At 43.9% G+C, this 18,640-nt stretch overlaps 1 protein-coding gene across 3 annotated transcripts in view; it reads left to right on the forward strand.

Moving 5' to 3' along the window:
- LOC135711054 (lysM and putative peptidoglycan-binding domain-containing protein 1-like) overlaps window positions 1-9,258 on the forward strand; it is a 125,985-nt gene extending 116,727 nt beyond the window's left edge. For all 3 annotated transcript variants that reach the window (XM_065233794.1, XM_065233795.1, XM_065233796.1), the window contains exon 3: window positions 7,245-9,258. In XM_065233794.1, coding sequence (XP_065089866.1) covers window positions 7,245-7,889 — 645 coding nt within the window. In that variant the 3' untranslated portion in view covers window positions 7,890-9,258. The remainder of the gene's footprint in view (window positions 1-7,244) is intronic.
- The last annotated feature ends 9,382 nt before the right edge of the window (window positions 9,259-18,640 follow it).

The raw sequence follows: 18,640 nt of genomic DNA on the forward strand, positions 1-18,640 counted from the left end.
AGGAAAGAGATACCCGATCAAAAGCGTGATCGAGATCGTAGCTTATCAGTTTCCCTTTTCGTTTCCTCGCTATCAGCTGTGCAATACGATCTTTCAGAGAAAGAGAGCCTTCGAAGATTGAGTGCCCTTCGTTTGAACACTTTTGTGCATCACTCAATACGCGGTGAGTCTTCATCACGACCTCGAGACGTACTTTTAAGATTCTGTCGAGAATTTTAAAGTCCGCATTCAGAAGGTTGATCGGGCGGTATTTGCCGTTCCTCTCTTTCGTACCACCACGATTACTCCGTTGGCAAATTCAGAGGGAAACTCCGTTGTCATAGCCTCGTTTAATACAAGGTTCAGCTCTCGATGGATGACGTCGAATGTACGTTGGTAGAATTCGACAGGTAACCCATCGCTTCCCGTAGCCTTCCTTTTAGCTGATGTACGAATAGATGACAAAATCTCTGATGTTGTTATCTCAGCCAGGCAAGAGTCGTTGCTCTCGTCGTTTTCGGGTACCTCTCTCTCGCATTGGAAGGAGTGCTGTGCTTCCTCATTTTCCTCTGTCGCAGTATATAGCTCTCTAAAGTATCGGGGCAGATGGGTTTCGATTACTTCGGAAGTGTTTAGAACTTCGTGGTTTTCGCCACGCAGCTCTGTGATGACGGTTTTATTCCTTCGTCTTTCTCCCAGCTGGAAGGTACTTATGCTTTCACCTGCAATAAACAAGTCGTTCAAACGCATAAAGTTCTGCGAGAAAGTGCGCTGGTGAGCAAGCATTTTTGCTTTCACGCGATTGATGGTGACCATCATCGCTGGATTAAGGAAATATCCATCATACGCTTGCTGAAGCTGAACATACAGCTGTTGGTGTTGTGCATGAAACTCACCTTATGCCTAGTGAGATTTCCATCGAAAAAAGGACTTTATTTTCGGTTTAGCGTAGGATAACCGCCACGTGGTCCAGTTCGGTAATTTCGTCTTTGTCGGGTCACATATTGCCATCTGATCTGGAACTCGTCAACGTTCTCTGCTGTCAGAAGATGGGGACGTAATGACCAATAACCGCGACCAGGTTCGCGGCCGATGCTGGAGAGGCATATTCTCGAAGTAAGGGCTTTGTGGTTAGTGAAAGAGTCCATGGCTGACGTACATGCGATCCAGTCTGGAGACGGAGTTGTGCGTGATATATGTGGGCGAGGTGGTCGTGGAATACAATTTTACCCAGACGTCGCTGAGTTGCAGTTGTTGTATGGTGGACTGCAGAGCAGGACTGTTATTGAAACCCGACGCATCACATGATCGCAGCACACAATTGAAGTCGCTAGCGAGCAGTATATTTTCGGTGTTGTGCGCAGATAGAAAGCTATCGTATTATTAAGGTGTATTCAGATCTGAGCGATATTTCACGCGCGGAGAAAGATTTTGCGAAGGTACGAGAGGGAGAAAAGCACTAGTTGTCTCTCTCATTCCAACGCAAATTTTGCTCCGCTCCGCTAATAAACGCTCAGATCTGAATACACCTTTAAAAAACGCTCTCGTTTGGCACGCATAGCTGTGTCCGACGGTGCGTACACTACCGATCATATGTTTAAGGATGGGGGTGTCCATGAACCATGCAAATTTGTTTTGTTCAATGATCTCTCATTCTACGTTCAATTTTCGATCTCCAAAGGTTATTTGAATAGTACTTACCTTACCAATCAGACTAAGGCCTTGTTGTCCTCTGCTGTCCGAAGAAGCCGTCTCCATTCTACTCGATCCATGGCCACACTTTGCCAGCCTCGTAATCTGCGAAGGGTTCGCAACTCGCCTTCTACTTGGTCGATCCACCTTGCCCGCTGCGCGCCTCTTCTTCTTGTTCCTGTTGAGTCGCTTTCTAGAACCATTTTCAATGGGTCGTCGTGCGGCATTCTTACGACGTGCCCAGCCCACCGTAGTCGCCCAATTTTTGCAATGTGGACGATGGATGGTTCTCCCAGCAATTGGTGCAATTCGTGGTTCATTCGCCTCCTCCACGTTCCGTCATCCATCTGCACTCCACCGTAGATGGTACGCAACACCTTCCGTTCGAAAACACCAAGGGCGCGTTGGTCCTCCACGAGCATAGTCCAGGTCTCGTGGCCGTAGAGGACCACCGGTCTAATCAGCGTCTTGTAGACAGTCCACTTCGTGCGGTGGCGAATTTTATTCGACCGTAGCGTCCTCCGGAGTCCAAAGTAGGTACGATTCCCTGCCATAATGCGTCTTTGAATTTCTCTGCTGGTATCATTTTCGGCGGTCACCAGTGAGCCCAAATACACGACTCATCGACCTCGATTTCGTCACCGTCAATCTGAACTCGGGGTGGGAGGCTAACATTGTCGTCCCTAGAACCTCTTCCTTTCATGTATTTTGTCTTTGATGCGTTGATGGCAAGTCCAATCCGCCTAGCTTCAGCCTTCAGTCTGATGTACGTTTCCGCCATCGTCTCAAAGTTCCGTGCCATGATGTCAATGTCATCGGCGAAGCAAGAAGCCGGATGGACTTCGTGAAGATCGTGCCACTCGTGTCTATCCCAGCTCTTCTGATCACACCTTCTAACGCGATGTTGAATAGCAGACACGAAAGTCCATCACCTTGCCGTAACCCCCTTCGAGGTTCAAAGAGAGTGTCCCCGATACTCGAACAACGCACATCACTCGATCCATCGTCGCCTTGACCAATCGCGTTAGTTTATCCGGAAATCCGTACTCGTGCATAATCTGCCATAGCTGATCTCGATCGATTGTGTCGTATGCGGATTTGAAATCGATGAACAAATGATGTGTGGGCACGTGGTATTCGCGGCATTTCTGCAGAATCTGCCGATTCGCAAAAATTTGGTCCGTGGTAGCACGAGCACCCATGAATCCCACCTGGTATTGCCCCACGAACACTCTTGCAAATGGTGACAAGCGGCGGCATAGAATTTTGGAGAGTACCTTGTAGGCGGCGCCCAGAAGTGTGATTGCGCGGTAGTTGCAGCAATCTAACTTGTCGCCCTTTTTGTAGATTGGGCATACGACACCTTCCATCCACTCCTCCGGTAATATCTCCTCCTCCCAAATCCTGGCAATTACCCAGTGCAGCACTCTAGCCAGTGCTTCACCACCGTATTTTAATAGTTCACTTGGTAGTTGAACTACACCAGTTGCTTTGTTGTTCTTCAGCCGACCGAGCTCCTCCTCAACTTCTTGAAGATCAGGGGCCGGTAGCCTGTCGTCTTCTGCGCATGCTCCAAGGTATGTTGCCGTGCCACCTTCGTTTTCTGCTGCCTCACCGTTGAGGTGCTCGTCATAGTACTGCTTCCACCTCTCAATCACCTCACACTCGTTCGTGAGAACGTTACCGTCCAAGTCCTTGCACATATCGGCTTGCGGTACGTAGCCTTTGCACGAACTATGTAGCTTCTCGTAGAACTTCCGTGTGTCGTTTACGCGGTACAGATTTTCCATCGTCTCACGATCTCGGTCTTCCTGCTGACGCTTCTTCCTTCGGAAAACCGATTTTTGTCTGTTCCGCGCTTGTCTGCATCACTGCACATTCAATCTAGTGCGGTGTTGCAGCATTCTCGCCCGTGCTGCATTCGTCTCCTCTACTAACAGTTTGCATTCGCCGTCAAACCAGTCATTTCTTCGGTCCGGGATTGCAGTACCTAGTGCCGCTGCAGCAGTACTACCTATGACGGAACGGATTTCCCTCCTGCCATCTTCAAGAGAAGCTGCGCCAAGCTGCTCTTCCGTGGGTAGTGCAACTTCCAGCTGCTGCGCGTAGTCCTGGGCAACTCCGGCGTCCCGTAGTTGCACAATGTTGGGTCGCGGCGTTCGACTTCGACGGGTGTTAAAGGATGATACGGTCAAAATTTGGTCAAGGGAAAACGCGTGTAAATCGGTGAAATCGTTTATTTAAAAAATCAAATTAAATTTCTTTTTCAAGTTCAATTAGTATAAAATTCAGGAAAAATATTCTGTTAGGCTTCCGCTTTTCCAAATCCGAATTGCCGGGCCTTACGCTTGACCCCTGCCATCAGATTTTGTACAGCCACCTTGTCCACCTTCTTCGCCGCAGAAAGCCAGTTTGCCTTGAACTGCTGCTCGCCCTTAGCAGTTTTTTTGGTCTTCTTTAGGTTCCGCTTGACAATAGCCCAGTATTTCTCAATTGGGCGGAGCTCTGGCGTGTTGGGAAGGTTCTTGTCCTTGGGAACCACCTGCACGTTGTTGGCGGCGTACCACTCCATGGCCTTTTTACCGTAATGGCAAGATGCCAAATCCGGCCAAAACAGTACGGAACAACCGTGTTTCTTCAGGAAAGGCAGCAGACGTTTATTCAAACACTCTTTCACGTAAATTTCTTGGTTGACAGTCCCGGAAGCTATGAAAATGCTGCTTTTCAAGCCACAGGTACAGATGGCTTGCCAAACCAGATATTTCTTTGCGAACTTTGACAGTTTCATGTGCTTGAAAACATCTGCTACCTTTCCCCTTCCTTTTGCCGTATAAAACTCCTGTCCCGGAAGCTGCTTGTAGTCGGCTTTGACGTAGGTTTCGTCGTCCATTACCACGCAGTCAAACTTCGTCAGCATCGTCGTGTACAGCCTCCGGGATCGCGCTTTGGCCGTCGTATTTTGTTTATCATCGCGATTTGGAGTCACTACCTTCTTGTAAGTCGATAGTCCGGCTCGTTTTTTGGCTCGATGCACGGTTGTAGACGATACACCCAGCTTATTTGCGGCATCTCGGAGAGAGAGGTTAGGGTTTCGCTTGAAACTACCGGCAACTCTCTTTGTCGTCTCAGCGGCTTCCGGTTTTCGATTTCCCCCCGATCCAGACTTCCTGGCTGTCGACAAACGTTCCCCAAACACTTTAATTACATTTGTAACGGTTGATTTGGCAACTTTTAGCGATTTTCCCAACTTTGCGTGCGAGTAGCTCGGATTTTCGCGATGCGCGAGCAAAATTTTGATACGCTGCTCTTCTTGCTTGGACGGCATTTTGACAACTGAACAGTGAATTCCAAAATCAAAATAGGAGCAACATTTTACACACACACACCTTCAAAATGAGGGGTGTTCAGGTTTTTTAAATGCAAAATTGAAAGAAATACGTCAAGTTGATATTGACCAAATTTTGACCGTATAACCCTTTATGTACCGTCGAGAGTTTTGAGCGCATGCATACTGCAACTAGGTAGTGGTCCGAATCTATGTTCGCACTGCGGTACGTGCGGACGTTGATAATGTCGGAGAAGAATTTCCCGTGGATTAGAACGTGATTGATTTGGTTTTCTGTGTGTTGGTCAGGTGATCTCCAGGTGGCTTTGTGGATATCCTTGCGAGGGAAAAAGGTACTTCGAACTACCATTCCTCGAGAGGCTGCAAAGTTCACGCATCGTTGGCCGTTGTCGTTCAATACGGCATGCAGGCTGTTTAGCCCGATTGCCGGTCTATACATTGTCTCCCGTCCTATCTGAGCGTTCATGTCGCCGATGACGATTTTGACGTCCCGTTACGAACAGCCGTCGTACACCTGCTCCAGCTGCGCATAGAACGCTTCTTTCTCGTCGTCGGGTCTCCCTTCGTGTGGACAGTGCACGTTGATGATGCTGTAGTTGAAGAAACGGCCCTTAATCCTCAACTTGCACATCCTCGCGTTGATCGGCTGCCAACCGTGGTGCCACAGCTCTGATAGAAAGTAGCCGCTTGATACCCGCTTTTCCATACCCTTTGTCCCGTCCAGCAAAGTTCCTGCAGTGCTACGACTTCGAAGTTGCGTGGTTGAAGTTCGTCATAGATTAACCTATCGCAGCCCGGGAAGCCGAGCGATTTGCAGTTCCATGTTCCGAGTTTCCAATCGTAGTCCTTATGTCGTCGCGTAGGTCTGTGCCGATTGTTCCGATTCGTATTTCTTTCTTCAGTATTTGCAACTTTATGTTTTTTCCAGGGCGGCTTGTTGGGCCTGCCATCGTGCACAGCTCTGTTTAGAGTCCCAAGCTGGCACTAGGACGGTGATCAGCCGCTCCTAACATGGAGAACAGACGCCGTTTTGAGCCGCACCTCCATGGTAAACAGACGCTCGGGTTTGGTGAAGCATTTCCCCTATCACCGTACTATGGTTACCGCGCCAGTGTTCCCGTCGCACCTCTTCACTTTGCTATTGCCGGACTGGCAACATTGCCCAGGCTACGCCACCCAGCTGTGTCCATGTTTTAGCTAGTAGTCTTTTGTTATCATATGACTCGGGGAGGCGTGAAGTAGAAACTTGTGAGGACCAGGGCTAGGTATTCCGCTCCTTTCATGTTGTCACCATTTTGTAGCCCAATGTTATTTGAATGGTATAGCATTAATGTTCTACTACTACTTTTATTTCAAAATTTGGCCAACCCAATTCTTCAGAGTAAATTTTGAAAAATATTTTAAGTGTTGGTGAACTTTCAGCACACAAAATTTGAAAATTATATTGAACAAGTTGTCTACGAGGAAAGTCCCATTCAATACCTTTCAAATGATCATAAGAGAGCAAAAATTGGACGTAACATGGCAGAGATATGAACATAACAAATTTGTCATGTTTTTTCGGGAGTGTATATATTGGCCAATGTCGTGTTTTCAACCCGGAGAGCAACAAGTCGTCCGTCCAAGCTCATCTCTTCATTGAAAAAGCGTATATACTTCCTCAGCGCTATTGCCGTCCCTCGCCTTTGATGATCCACATTTGCGACGATATTGTAGCCAGGAATGGATGCCATCGGATTTGCCACTAGCAGGTTTGTGAACCACTTCGTCACTAGCAGGAGGTTGTTGACCATGAGTACTGGACAACGACCTGCTATCCGATGGTTATTTTGAACCCGATATGGGTATGGAAGGGGCAGTGAGCGGTGGAAAATGTAATCCCGATTGTGGTTCGGTCGGATTTGTTGCAGGTACCGGCATCTGCTGCTGCTGCTTCTGCTTCTTCGGCGGCGAAGTTTTTGCCGGCATTGCTGCTGGCTGTTTCGTCGCATCGGCATACGATTTCTGAACAAGCAGCTTTTTGTTCTGCACACAGGACGCACCGATGTGAATAAATTCTCGGCAGTGTCGGCAGGTTTGACGTTGGCCAAAATAGGACAGAAACGTCGATTCTTCATCGATGAAGACCCACGACTCAAAACTCATTTGGCATAAAAAATAAATAAATAATTCTTCAAAATGTCAGAATTTTCAATTATAATTTCCTAAACGATTCTCTATTTTCCAGATGGAACAAATCCGACGCATCAACCGTCTCCTGCCGACCGATACCATCTTTCTGCGACCATTCCTGATGATTCCGGTCGCCAAGGATTCACCCTTCTATCCAACGGACCCGTCGGCCATCATCCGGCCCAGTGTCCTGTCGGTTCGGTCGGCGTCGATCGCCGGATGTCCGTCCAGTTCGTCGGCCTGTTCCACGCCATTGGATCCGGGTATCAGCGAGGAAAGCGCTATTTCGCCCGAAGAGGAAAGCCGGAAAAACATGGAAGAGTTCCTAGGCAAAATTGACTCGTCGATAGCTTCGACACGAAAGTACATTGCAGAGTCGCAGCGGAATAGCGAGTTCATCTCCAGCCAAAGCGACGATAATATTTTTAGTTCCGGTGCTAGTATGAACAGTAGTGGGTACTACTCGAAACCGAGGGCCTACTCGACGGCGTCCTCCTCGTCATCAATCTCTTCATATCAACAGTATCATTTCCATTCGTCGGGAGGCGGCGGTGCTAGTTCATCACATCACAAACGTCAGAGCTCCTCGGGGAGTGCGGTTTCCGATACGAGTCAGCTAATCGTGATGACCCAAGGTAAACGGGTGCAAAGCTCCCTCCAAAAGCTGGAAAAACAACAGGACGAACTATTCGAATTGTAGCAGCGACAACATCAACGGACCACGCGGTCGTCGTCCACGGAGGACGAAGAATCATCTTCATCGATAGAATTGAAAGTGCTGGTGGATTATCATCAACCGGAAGAGCATATTTTCGGTGGTGCTGCCCCCATTGGCAACCGTGCTAGCAGTTATGGCTATTATTACTATAGAAATCGTCCCTCTTATCGTCAGCTGGCGACAACGCTTGGATCTGGGTTCAAGTCGCGGATCAGCAATTTTCTCGCTTTCTTGATGCGCACAAGCGGCACCAATGAGCGACGTCAGTTGCAATATCATCGTAGTTATCACCACCGCAGCCACGAAGGAGAGTCAACCGAGGGAAAAAGTCCAATGCGACGGATATTGGACGACCGGAGCTTTAAAAATTACTGTAAGCTACCAAAGGCCAACGGGTAGAGGAGGAAACGGATGAGTAGGTAAGTAGACCATTTCCAACTGAATCCTAGAAGCGAGTCAAACAATTTAGGGACGAGAATATACACATAAGAATGTTACAGAAATCTAATATGATGGCACATTACACTTACCAACACTGATACAAAAAAAACTGATACATAATCGATGAGATTCATCCATAGAGCAATAACCCTCTGACGAAAAGGATAGTAAATTTGTTTTTTTTTTTTTTTTCTTTATCGTAGTGTGTACCTATATTTATAAGAACAATACCTTATGCTTAAGCGTTATCTTCGTTGCTAACTATTCTCAAATTATGATTAGTATGTTTGCTGCACATTGCGGCAGTTTCGAAACTGTTTATAGCGTGGATTCCTTATTGCATCACATTCGAATGAATTTCGTTTTTTTTTTTTCTCTCGATTGGCCGGTGGTACGGTAAGCGTCACTAGCGCTACGATCAGTCTCAGCAGAGGTCGTTTGAATTTTCTGAGGCTGTAAATCTCTGGTCACATCTTGCTTCGGAAGGGAACTAATGCCGTTGGATTAGTGATGTTTTGTTGAAAATTTATTTTTATTGGAAAATCCGCCCTAAATATAATAAAGGCAGCTTGCCAGTTTTTTGTTTGTTAAATTTTGATCTTCATCAATTTAGTTTAGCGATTGTTTCAAAATTAAGATGCTATTGTATTATCATTTTGTGATGCGCTGAGCTTTGGCAAAATGTAAAACATGAGTAAGTATATCAGTACTTTCCAGACTACGTACCGTAAATTAAATTGCAATGAATAGAAAAATGCACCGCTGCTAGTGGCTCATGGAGGTGCTCTTTTTTCAAATACACTTACTTTTGAACGTCTTGCCACGAAATATCTTTTTCTATAACATATTTTTGGATCCACCAGACTTCTTTACTAGCAACATAAGAAAAATAAAACCATTCTACAAACCATCTTCCAGGCTTACCACACGTGATACTGACGAACCAAGTCAAACCCTTTACTAACTTATGTTTATATTAGAAATAGTCAGAGGGAGAGATGGGCGGAGAGAATGTTTTGAAACAAATGAACTGCCAAAATCGGAGCCAACCGAACATTCCCATTAGAATTTGTCCGAGATTAAATTTGAGAGTATTGCAATCGAACAGAAATTCAATCACCTTTATGTTTCGTGTGCTTCTTAAATTCAACTAGTTTTTGGAATCAAAAACAATATTCTAAATCTATTGATTAACTGATTTTAGTTGGTTAATTAATGGCACCAAGAAATGTGCAAAAAATTGCGATGCAATCAATTCTTATTTATCAAAAATGAAAGTCATATGAAATGCTGGCTTCTAGCAAGGGTTGCAAGATAATATAGGTGCTGCCGAATTGTATTTTGTTTTCTCCGCCTATCTCTCCCTCTGAGTATTTCTAGTTTGTATATATTTTTTTTTTTTAAATATATTGCTGTTTATGAAGAACTCGAATAAACTATTGTATCCAAAAGTACAGTTTATTAAACCCCATAATAAACGGCATATTATTATTCAAAATGTCAAACGATTTTAGTTTTTGTTTCAAAGAAAATAAATCTGCTGTTTTCAAATAGTGACCCTGCATAGTATTTTAAATTCATCCTTCTTACATAATTATTTTGATGGAACTCCAATTGGTAATTTATGCCCAGTGGGTGGCGCCGAATATGATTAACTGAAACTACTTTGTTTCTTCTTCAAGGCTATTACGGTCTCAATGAATAACAGTGGTAGGCTCGAAGAAAACAAAGCTGACAGTAGGCGTATAGGACCCAATGGCCAAGAAAAAAGAACATGCATCTGCCAAAGCCCTGCGAGTGTTTCAACTTTATTCATACCCGACATCTCATGTGAACATATCCTTCTAAATCCAGTGCACCTCGTAGATCAATAATCAAGAGTAATTGCTTGAACTGGATACACACTCGATGGTCAATATAGCAGCACACACAAATTATATTATCGAAACACACATGTGTAGACCGCGCAGAACAATGAAATAACCAATGAGCGAAGCAAGCAAAACCAAAATGTGGATGTTGATCCAACCACACAAAAAAAAAACACAAAATAAAAGTTGTTGCCTTCAGTGTTAGAAATATGAAAACATTAATATAGATTAGCGATACATCGGATAAAAATCACACGTTATTGGTTCTCTCATCATACAACATTTCACGTCTCTATCGTAATCGCATTATATCGAAAATAACATAATTTTATCCACCTTCTTTCAATCTTAAAAACAAAAATGCTATTGATGTCAATTCCCCCTATTTATGCCCTTCATAATACGTATCCAAAACCGCACCTGATTTTAGAAGTTAAGTATATAGGAACTGCAAGCAAACAATCGAAATTGTGATACTTATAAGTTACTCAAGGTATTCATGAATCCTATTCGTCCCTCATAAAATGGCAATTCCTTACTCAGATCTAAGTTGTTGTGCTTTCTCCGTAAATTCTTCGGACACATGGTGCAATTTAAATTTATATAATCTTTCGTCAAATGAAACAACACAAACATACAACAACAACTTACAGCAGGAACAAAAAAAAATACAAAATGTCGAACTCAATATATAACCAAGCTTGACCCACAAAAATAGAAAGAGTCAACCTCTCGAAATAGAAGTAGGAAAATAGAAAACAATAACCTGAATATTTACATTATCTTTTCATCCAATAACTGGGGTTTGAGGCTTGTGTTGGTGCATCATTTATCTATCTAATCTGGGAAGAAGAAGGAAAACCGTAAAGGTTGGAGATTTTGAAATGAAACGGGAGCTGTTAATCAACAATAGTGAAACGAATGGCCCAACCAAAAATGTGTAGCTAAAATAATAAATCGAGCAGATAGCGTTTATAGATAGTTTGCATACATGCGAAATAATGATAGATGTTACATCAGTACAGTGGTGTGCACCGAGAGCGGATTGATCTGTTTTATGAAAGGTTTGTGTAAATCAGTGTACATACGTCTAGTGAGTGGAAATCTATTAATATACACAAATAAAATATATATGAACCGATACAACAAACTTAAGACACCGAACATTAGAGTTTGAAAAATGGGAAAGAAAGAAACTTCCTTGAAGGTACCTAAAAGATGTTTACAATATTTCTTGAGCTACGAAACTTGTTAAGTTAAATTTAAAAATATAGGTAGGACTACGTCTTTAATTTCTATACTGAGGGTACACTTTGTGAAAACCTAAAATAGAACTGGACCAATTTCCATAATTTTATCACCAATCGATCAGAAATATTTCTACGCATCTATAGCAATGCTTCCGACTGATGATTTTCAACAAGAAACTATTGAAAAAGTTGTAATGTCACTGTTTTCATGAAATAAACGTTCTTCCCTAACACAGTCGTCATAATCGAGTACCACTTGGTTGCACATCATTCTGCTTTAACCTGAAAAGATATAAAACAGCGCTGCTGTCTAGCCTCAACTCATGATCAGTGATTCTCTGCTTGATCGTCAAGCAGTACAGTTCGGTTTTTGCTCGCTCTGTCCAGTTGTTCAAAAGTTTCTAGTTTGTTCCAAACGTTCGCAGTTTGATCATAGAGGTAACTCTAAGACCAGAAGAAACGTGCTCAACTTTTTGGCTCAGCTCTGGTTCTATCTTCGGTCCCAAGCTAATCGATGCACCCCTCGAAACATAGGAAAATCCACGAACCTCTCATTTTATCTGTCAAACTTTCATAGCGAATCAAAACAAACATAGTGTAGTAATACAATACCAATAGACTAGTCAAGTAGTGAGCCAATTTAAAATCGTTAGTTTCTACCGGTTGGTTAATCGCGTCGTTATTAGTGTCGGTAACTTCGTGTGATTGGAAGTTAGCGCTCCCGGAGCAGGCTCCGAGAGAAAGCGGAGAAGAAGAACAGCGGTGAGGGTAGTTTGAGGGTACCAACAATCAATACGAAACTAACGATTTTAAATTGGCTCACTAACGGCGCCGGTGGTGTAATGGTAAGCGTGATTACCTCTCACCCCAGCAGGCCTGGGTTTAATCCCAGTCGGCGCCGCCGGGATGTTCTGAGGCATAACATCTCTGATCACGCCTTCCTTCGGATGGGAAGTAAAGCCGTTGGTCCCCGGTTCATGAGTTGATGGGTCGATAGGTAGGGTCCAGATGTGGGAGCTGCCTTCCTGGCACGTCGGTAGCATTGGTGCTCAGCACGGAAAACAAGATCGACGGAAAAAACAAACCAAAGGAAAAAAAAAGGCTCACTACTTGACTAGCCTATTGGTCCCAAGCAAACGATTAACGTAGCCCATTCTAGTCGAAATTCTAGTACTACGCAATGTTTGTTTTGATTCGCTATGAAAGTTTGACAGATAAAATGAGGGGTTATTGGTTTTTCCTATGTTTCGAGGGGTGAATCGATTAGCTTGGGACCGAAGAGAGTACCAGAGCTGAGCCAAAAAGTTGAGCACGTTATTTCGGGACCTTCTAGTCTTAGAGTTACCTCTATGAGGGTACGCTACTATTTCCACCGATGTTGGGAATACCACCTCAGCCATGGTGAAGCGGGCCAAGAAGAGGAAGAAAAATCAGGGCCAGTCCGATGCAAAGAGGAAGAGGAGACAACTGGCTTTTATTTTAAATCTTTTATCTCTATCTGTATCTATATCTATCTTACGCACTACAAATCAGCCAATCACGAGCTGGTTCGCGTTTGACAGAAAAGTGGTTCGTTTTCGCCCCCGTATTGTCTCCTCTTCTCTTAGGTCCGATGGTACGAGTGGACGTGACGATGCTACCACGACAATGAGAATTCTGTCGGCCCGAATGGGGCAAAAATAAACCTTCCTCCACTGGTGGTGAAGAAAGTGCCTCTCAACCAGCGTTGCCAGATTGTTTTAAAGCTTATCGGTATCGAAGGTATTCAAAAATCGGTATTTATCGGTATTTACTATTTAATTAATTTTAAATTTTTGCCGTTTTAGAAAACAAAAAAATTAACAATGGTGACAACTGGGACTTGAGCGAGGACTTGAGGGGAATTGCTTTGTTTAACGGCTTTCTCAGTCTTAACACAATCTTTATTTTTTTTTAATTTAATTTTTTAAATTATCGTTGTCCTCAAATGGTGACCGAAATTGTGACCAAGTAGTTTTTTCAGTTAAATATCATTACATGAACCCAAAATATGGAAAATCAGACACAACAACGACTAAATTATTGACAATAATGACAAACAATATTTTCTCTTGAAAAAGGCCACGACCCATGGCCGAAATGTCGAGCAGATTACATCGTAGTCGTTGCAGTGTTTTAAAAGTCGTTAATCAAAGCAAATTTTTTGCTTTTGAACTATGATCGAAAAATTCCTGAATAAAACTCCGGGGAATGTTTGAATTAGCTTCTAAACGAAGTTAAAAAAATATCCAGAGAAAGACGAAAGAAGCTCTACTGAATGAAGTTCTAGCAAAGCTCTAAGAAAAGTTAGAAAAACATCCGGGAAACTTCCACGACACGAATTGAGAAACTTGTGACGAAAATTTAAATAAACTATCGGAAAAAATCGGATGTCACATCCAAAGGAAGCCAGTTTCGGAAATCTGAAGTAAATTTTCAGAAGTAGCCAATTCCAGGAAAAGCCAGAAGAAGCTCGGAAAACCCTTCCAAAAGAAGTCGGAAAACCTTTGGCTTATGGTTCCAGACTTCTAGAAGAAGACGAAAGAAATTTCTTGAAGAATTAATTGAACTTCCTGGAGAAGACGAAAGAAACTTCCTAGAGACGCTGGCAGAAACTTCCTAAGGTATATTGGAAGAAACATTTGAAGAAAGTCAGAAGCCAGAGCGCTTACGGAACAGTCGAAAGAAACAAGTACATAATTCATAAAACATCCCTGCTTCACTGAAGTTCCTAAAAACCATTAAATTTCCCTGAAGTTCTTTTGACTTGTGAAGTTTTCAAAATATTAATGATGTTTCCTTAAATTCACTGGAGTTCGCTGAACTATTCTGAAATTTCCGGGTTTTCGAATTGTAACAAAAGTTTTTGAAACTGTCTTTAATTTATCGAAATTTACACAAAAGTCTGGACTTTTCTGAAGTTTCAGAACTTCTTAAATGTTCCTGCAGCTAGTGTGGATTCACAATAAAAAATCTGATAGCATCCTTGAACTTCCGGAAAAGTTGAAAAAACTGGCGGGAGAATATGAAAGAATCATTCGAGCGAAGGCTGAAGAAGCTTCCAAAGTAAGGTGGAAGAAAATTCCAGGGAAAGTTGGATGAAACATTCAGGAAGTTAAAAAATTAATAAAAACTTCCGGAAGATAAAAAATGTTTAAAAAATATTTCTCGATTCCATAGGAATTACCTGAAAGAGCCATCGACTATTTCTCGAATGATGGGTAGCCAATCAAAAGGAGGAAATGCAAACATTAGTCAACAGAGTATCAAACATAAGGCATCTTTAGAGATGGTTTTTTAGAATTTTGAAGGCTAAAAACTATGAGGTATTCAAAAAGATACAAGTCTCTCACAAAAAATTTCTCCGAAATTCGAGCGGGGGCAGGCAATAGTATTTTTGATTATTTAAAAAAAATCGGTATAAAATCTCAAATATCGGTATTCTGAGGAACCTTATCTGTATATCGGTATCTAGTTCGGAAATCGGTATAAATACTGATAAATCGGTATATCTGGCAACGCTGCTCTCAACACCCTCATTGACGATTTAACATCGCTGGGCGTCACAGCTGAGTTTAAGCTCGGCAGGATCGGCACAAAGGTGATGCTCCATACGAATGTGGAGTACGAGGTGGCCGTAAAATATTTGAAGGATTCCAAGGCGGAATGAATGACATCCACGGTGAGAAGCCCTTCAACCCGAGCAAAGTAGAATAACAACCCGATATCATCTAGATAACAAGTCTTGTTATCCCAGATATCATTTTGTTTTCAGTTGTTATCGCATAAATTATTTAGTTATCAGCCTTGATCAATTTTGTTATCAGTTGTTATCATGAAAAATTCACTATACATTTATTAACGATGCAAGGTTAGTTCAAAACTTTAAATATTATTCGCATTGAAACCATAAAAAATAGTACCATAGAGGTAACTCTAAGACCACTGGGTCCCGAAGAAAATCATTATTATTTTTGGCTCACTCAGTACCAGAACAACGGTCCCAAGCAGTCCCAAGCTATTTCACTCACCCCTGCATGTTCTGCATGAATCCACACACCCCTGATGTTATCTGTCAAACTTTCATAGCGAATCAAAACAAACATAGTGTAGTAATAGAATTTCAACTAGAATAGGGTACGTTAATCGTTTGCTTGGGACCAATAGGCTACTAAAGTGGTGAGCCAATTTAAAATCGTTAGTTTCGTATTGATTGTTGATAGTACTTTTAATCCCTATCATATTTCAGTTATAAGCGTAAGGCTTTGATATCAAAATGATAACATGATTTGAAATTTATGGAATAAATTTGTATGGCTTACAGAATTTGTTATCAAGATATTATCAATGATAACAAAATTAGTTATTTTTGTGATATCCAACGAGCAATTTTTTGTTACCATTTTTGTTATGTTGGCTGTTAATTCAACCATAATGATAACATATTCAGTTATCAAAAAGTGATAACCGGATAATAGAACTTGTTATCAATTTGATATTTTACTTTGCTCGGGAAGCCATCCGCTCGATCTACTCCATCATCGTACGGTGGGAGCCATAGCGTGGCGACCATCGTAACGTAACGCAGTGCCAGCGGTGCCTCAATTTTGGACACGGTACCCGCAACTGCAACATCAAGCCACGTTGCAGCAACTGCGCTCATGAACACGCCACTTCTGACTGCCCTGCGAATGGAGCCGTGGCGTTAAAATGCGCCAATTGTGGTGGTGCACATCAAGGTTCCGACTGACAGTGCTCCAAACGCGAGGACGCATCCGAAAGCAGGTGGCAAGCAACAATCAACCAGGACGCAAGAAGGACAAAACCCCAGCATTCAGGATGGAGGATTTCCCGCCTCTTCGTGCTCCCCAGCAAAGACAAGCAAATTCGTGGGTGCAACCCGCCTCCCCTCAAGAAGCTTTCGGTGATTCTGCTGGACATAGATCACCACCCTCCCTGGATTCTGGAGACAATCACCAGCGCTAAACAACAACCCCAATCAGTTCTCAGTAGATGAACTGATGGAAATCTTCGCCAACATGACCGGTGCTCTTCGTAAGTGCCACAATAAGCCCGAGTAGATCCAAGTCCTCGGTAAGTTCATCATCCAGTTTGGCGTCTAAACCGCTAACTATCATCACCTGGAATGCTTGCTCGGTAAGAACTAAACAGATTGAGCTTACCGACTTCCTCCGCAAGCACAGCATCGACGTGGGGCTTCAAACCGAGACCCATCTAAAGTCCGGCGACAGCTTCTGTTTGCCTGACCACAACATTATTCGGCTTGATCGCACCAGCTCCAGGGGGGGAGGGTGTTGCGGTCGTCGTCAAGAAAAGGATAAAGTACCACAGTCTGTCCCATAACCGCACCTCTATCATCAAGGCCCTGGGTGTGCAGGTGGAGTCGTCAACTGAATACGTCCAGTTCATCGCCATCTACTGCCCTCGACAGTGTGCCACCAGCAGTGGACTAGCGGCTAAATTCAAGAAAGACCTGTCCACCATCACCCGTACCGGCTCCCGCTTCGTAGTTGGAGGAGATCTAAATGCTCGCCATGAGGCCTGGTGGAACTACCAGCAGAACCAGAATGGTCGTCTGCTGTTCGACCACTCACAGCATGGGCTGTACTCCGTTTGGTTTTCGGATGAGCCAACATTTATCTCACCGGCGGGCAACCCATCGACGCTAGACCTGTTCCTGGCAAATACCGGCTTGTCCAAGCCTTGAACGAACTCAGCTCCGAACACCAACCGGTGGTGGCTGAACTGGGCTACAACGTGGACCCTTCTCCAAGCCTGTGCAAGGACTACCATCGCGTAAACTGGGCGGGTGGTAGACAGACACATCATCGACTACCCGCCGCTTGACACCGTGGAAGACATCGACCGAGCGTTGGAGGGACTCCACCAAGCCATAACCGTGGCTGGCGAGGTGAGGTATGCGTCCGACGAGTTTCTGTGAGGAGTAAGTTTATTGCCATTGATTCCCGCACCAAACTCTTGATTCGCTTGAGGAATGTTCGTAGACACCAGTTCCAAAGAACCGGAGATCTAGCGAGGAAACGTGAAATGGCCGATCTGAACAAGGAGATTGCTTCCAGAGTGGTCTCACTCCGGTACGAAAGTTTCGGGTGGCTCGTCCAGAATCTGGACGACCGCTCAACGTTACCAAGGTCCGAACTCCAAACCCATTCCACCACTCAAAGATGAATATGATGACGATCGGCTAATAATCACCCCTCAGGAGAAAGCAAATGCGATTGGTGAGCATATTGCCAAATCGCTCTTGCTTGGCTTCAACATCCAAAGTCCGCTCGAAGTTCAGGTTGAGCAATGCGTACTCAACCTTGATTCCTCCCGTTGTGCTATCCCTCCGGAGGATAGAATCACAGTGGAAAAGATTTGCTCAGCGCTGAAATGCACCAAAACCATGAAGGCCCCGGGGTCGACGGAATATTCAACCTAGTGTTGAAAAATCTCAGCATGAAGGTTCACTCTCTGCTGGCTGCTGTCTTCAACAGATGCTTGGAACTGCACTACTTTCCAAGCATCTGGAAGGTAGCGAAAATCATACCTATCCGCAAACTCGAGAAGGACCCAACGCTAGCTTCAAGCTACAGACCAATCAGCCTCCTTTCAGCACTGAGCAAATTGTTCGAGAAACTTATTCTCAATCGTTTGCTCGTTTGTCGAGGAACACAACATTCTCCTACCGGATCAGTTCGGGTTCAGGAAGGGGCACTCCTCCAATCGCCAGCTAGTACGGGTGATGAATAACATCCAAAGTAATGAAGCTGTATCCAAGTCCACAGCTATGGCCTTGCTAGACATTGAAAAGGCGTTTGAAAATGTTTGGCATGACGGACTTGTGTACAAGCTTTGTAACTTCAACTTCCCATTACATCTGGCTAAAATCACCCGTAACTACCTGCAGCAAAGGTCGTTTAAGATATCGTTGAATGGTTGTCTTTCAGACACGTTTTCCATCTCAGCAGGTTCTCCGCAAGGCAGTCTGCTGGGTCCTTTGCTTTAAAGCATCTACACTTCTGACATTCCTCCCCCGGAAACAGATGCGTGTTCTTCCTGTTCGCAGATGATACCGCAATAACCGTCAAGGGTAGAATGCCTCGCGAAATAACAAACAAGCTCCAAC

Source organism: Ochlerotatus camptorhynchus, unplaced genomic scaffold, assembly GCF_037179485.1.
Source record: "Ochlerotatus camptorhynchus isolate MF236.1 unplaced genomic scaffold, CSIRO-AGI_Acam_v1.1 ptg000417l, whole genome shotgun sequence".
Classification (NCBI taxonomy): Eukaryota; Metazoa; Arthropoda; class Insecta; order Diptera; family Culicidae; genus Ochlerotatus; species Ochlerotatus camptorhynchus.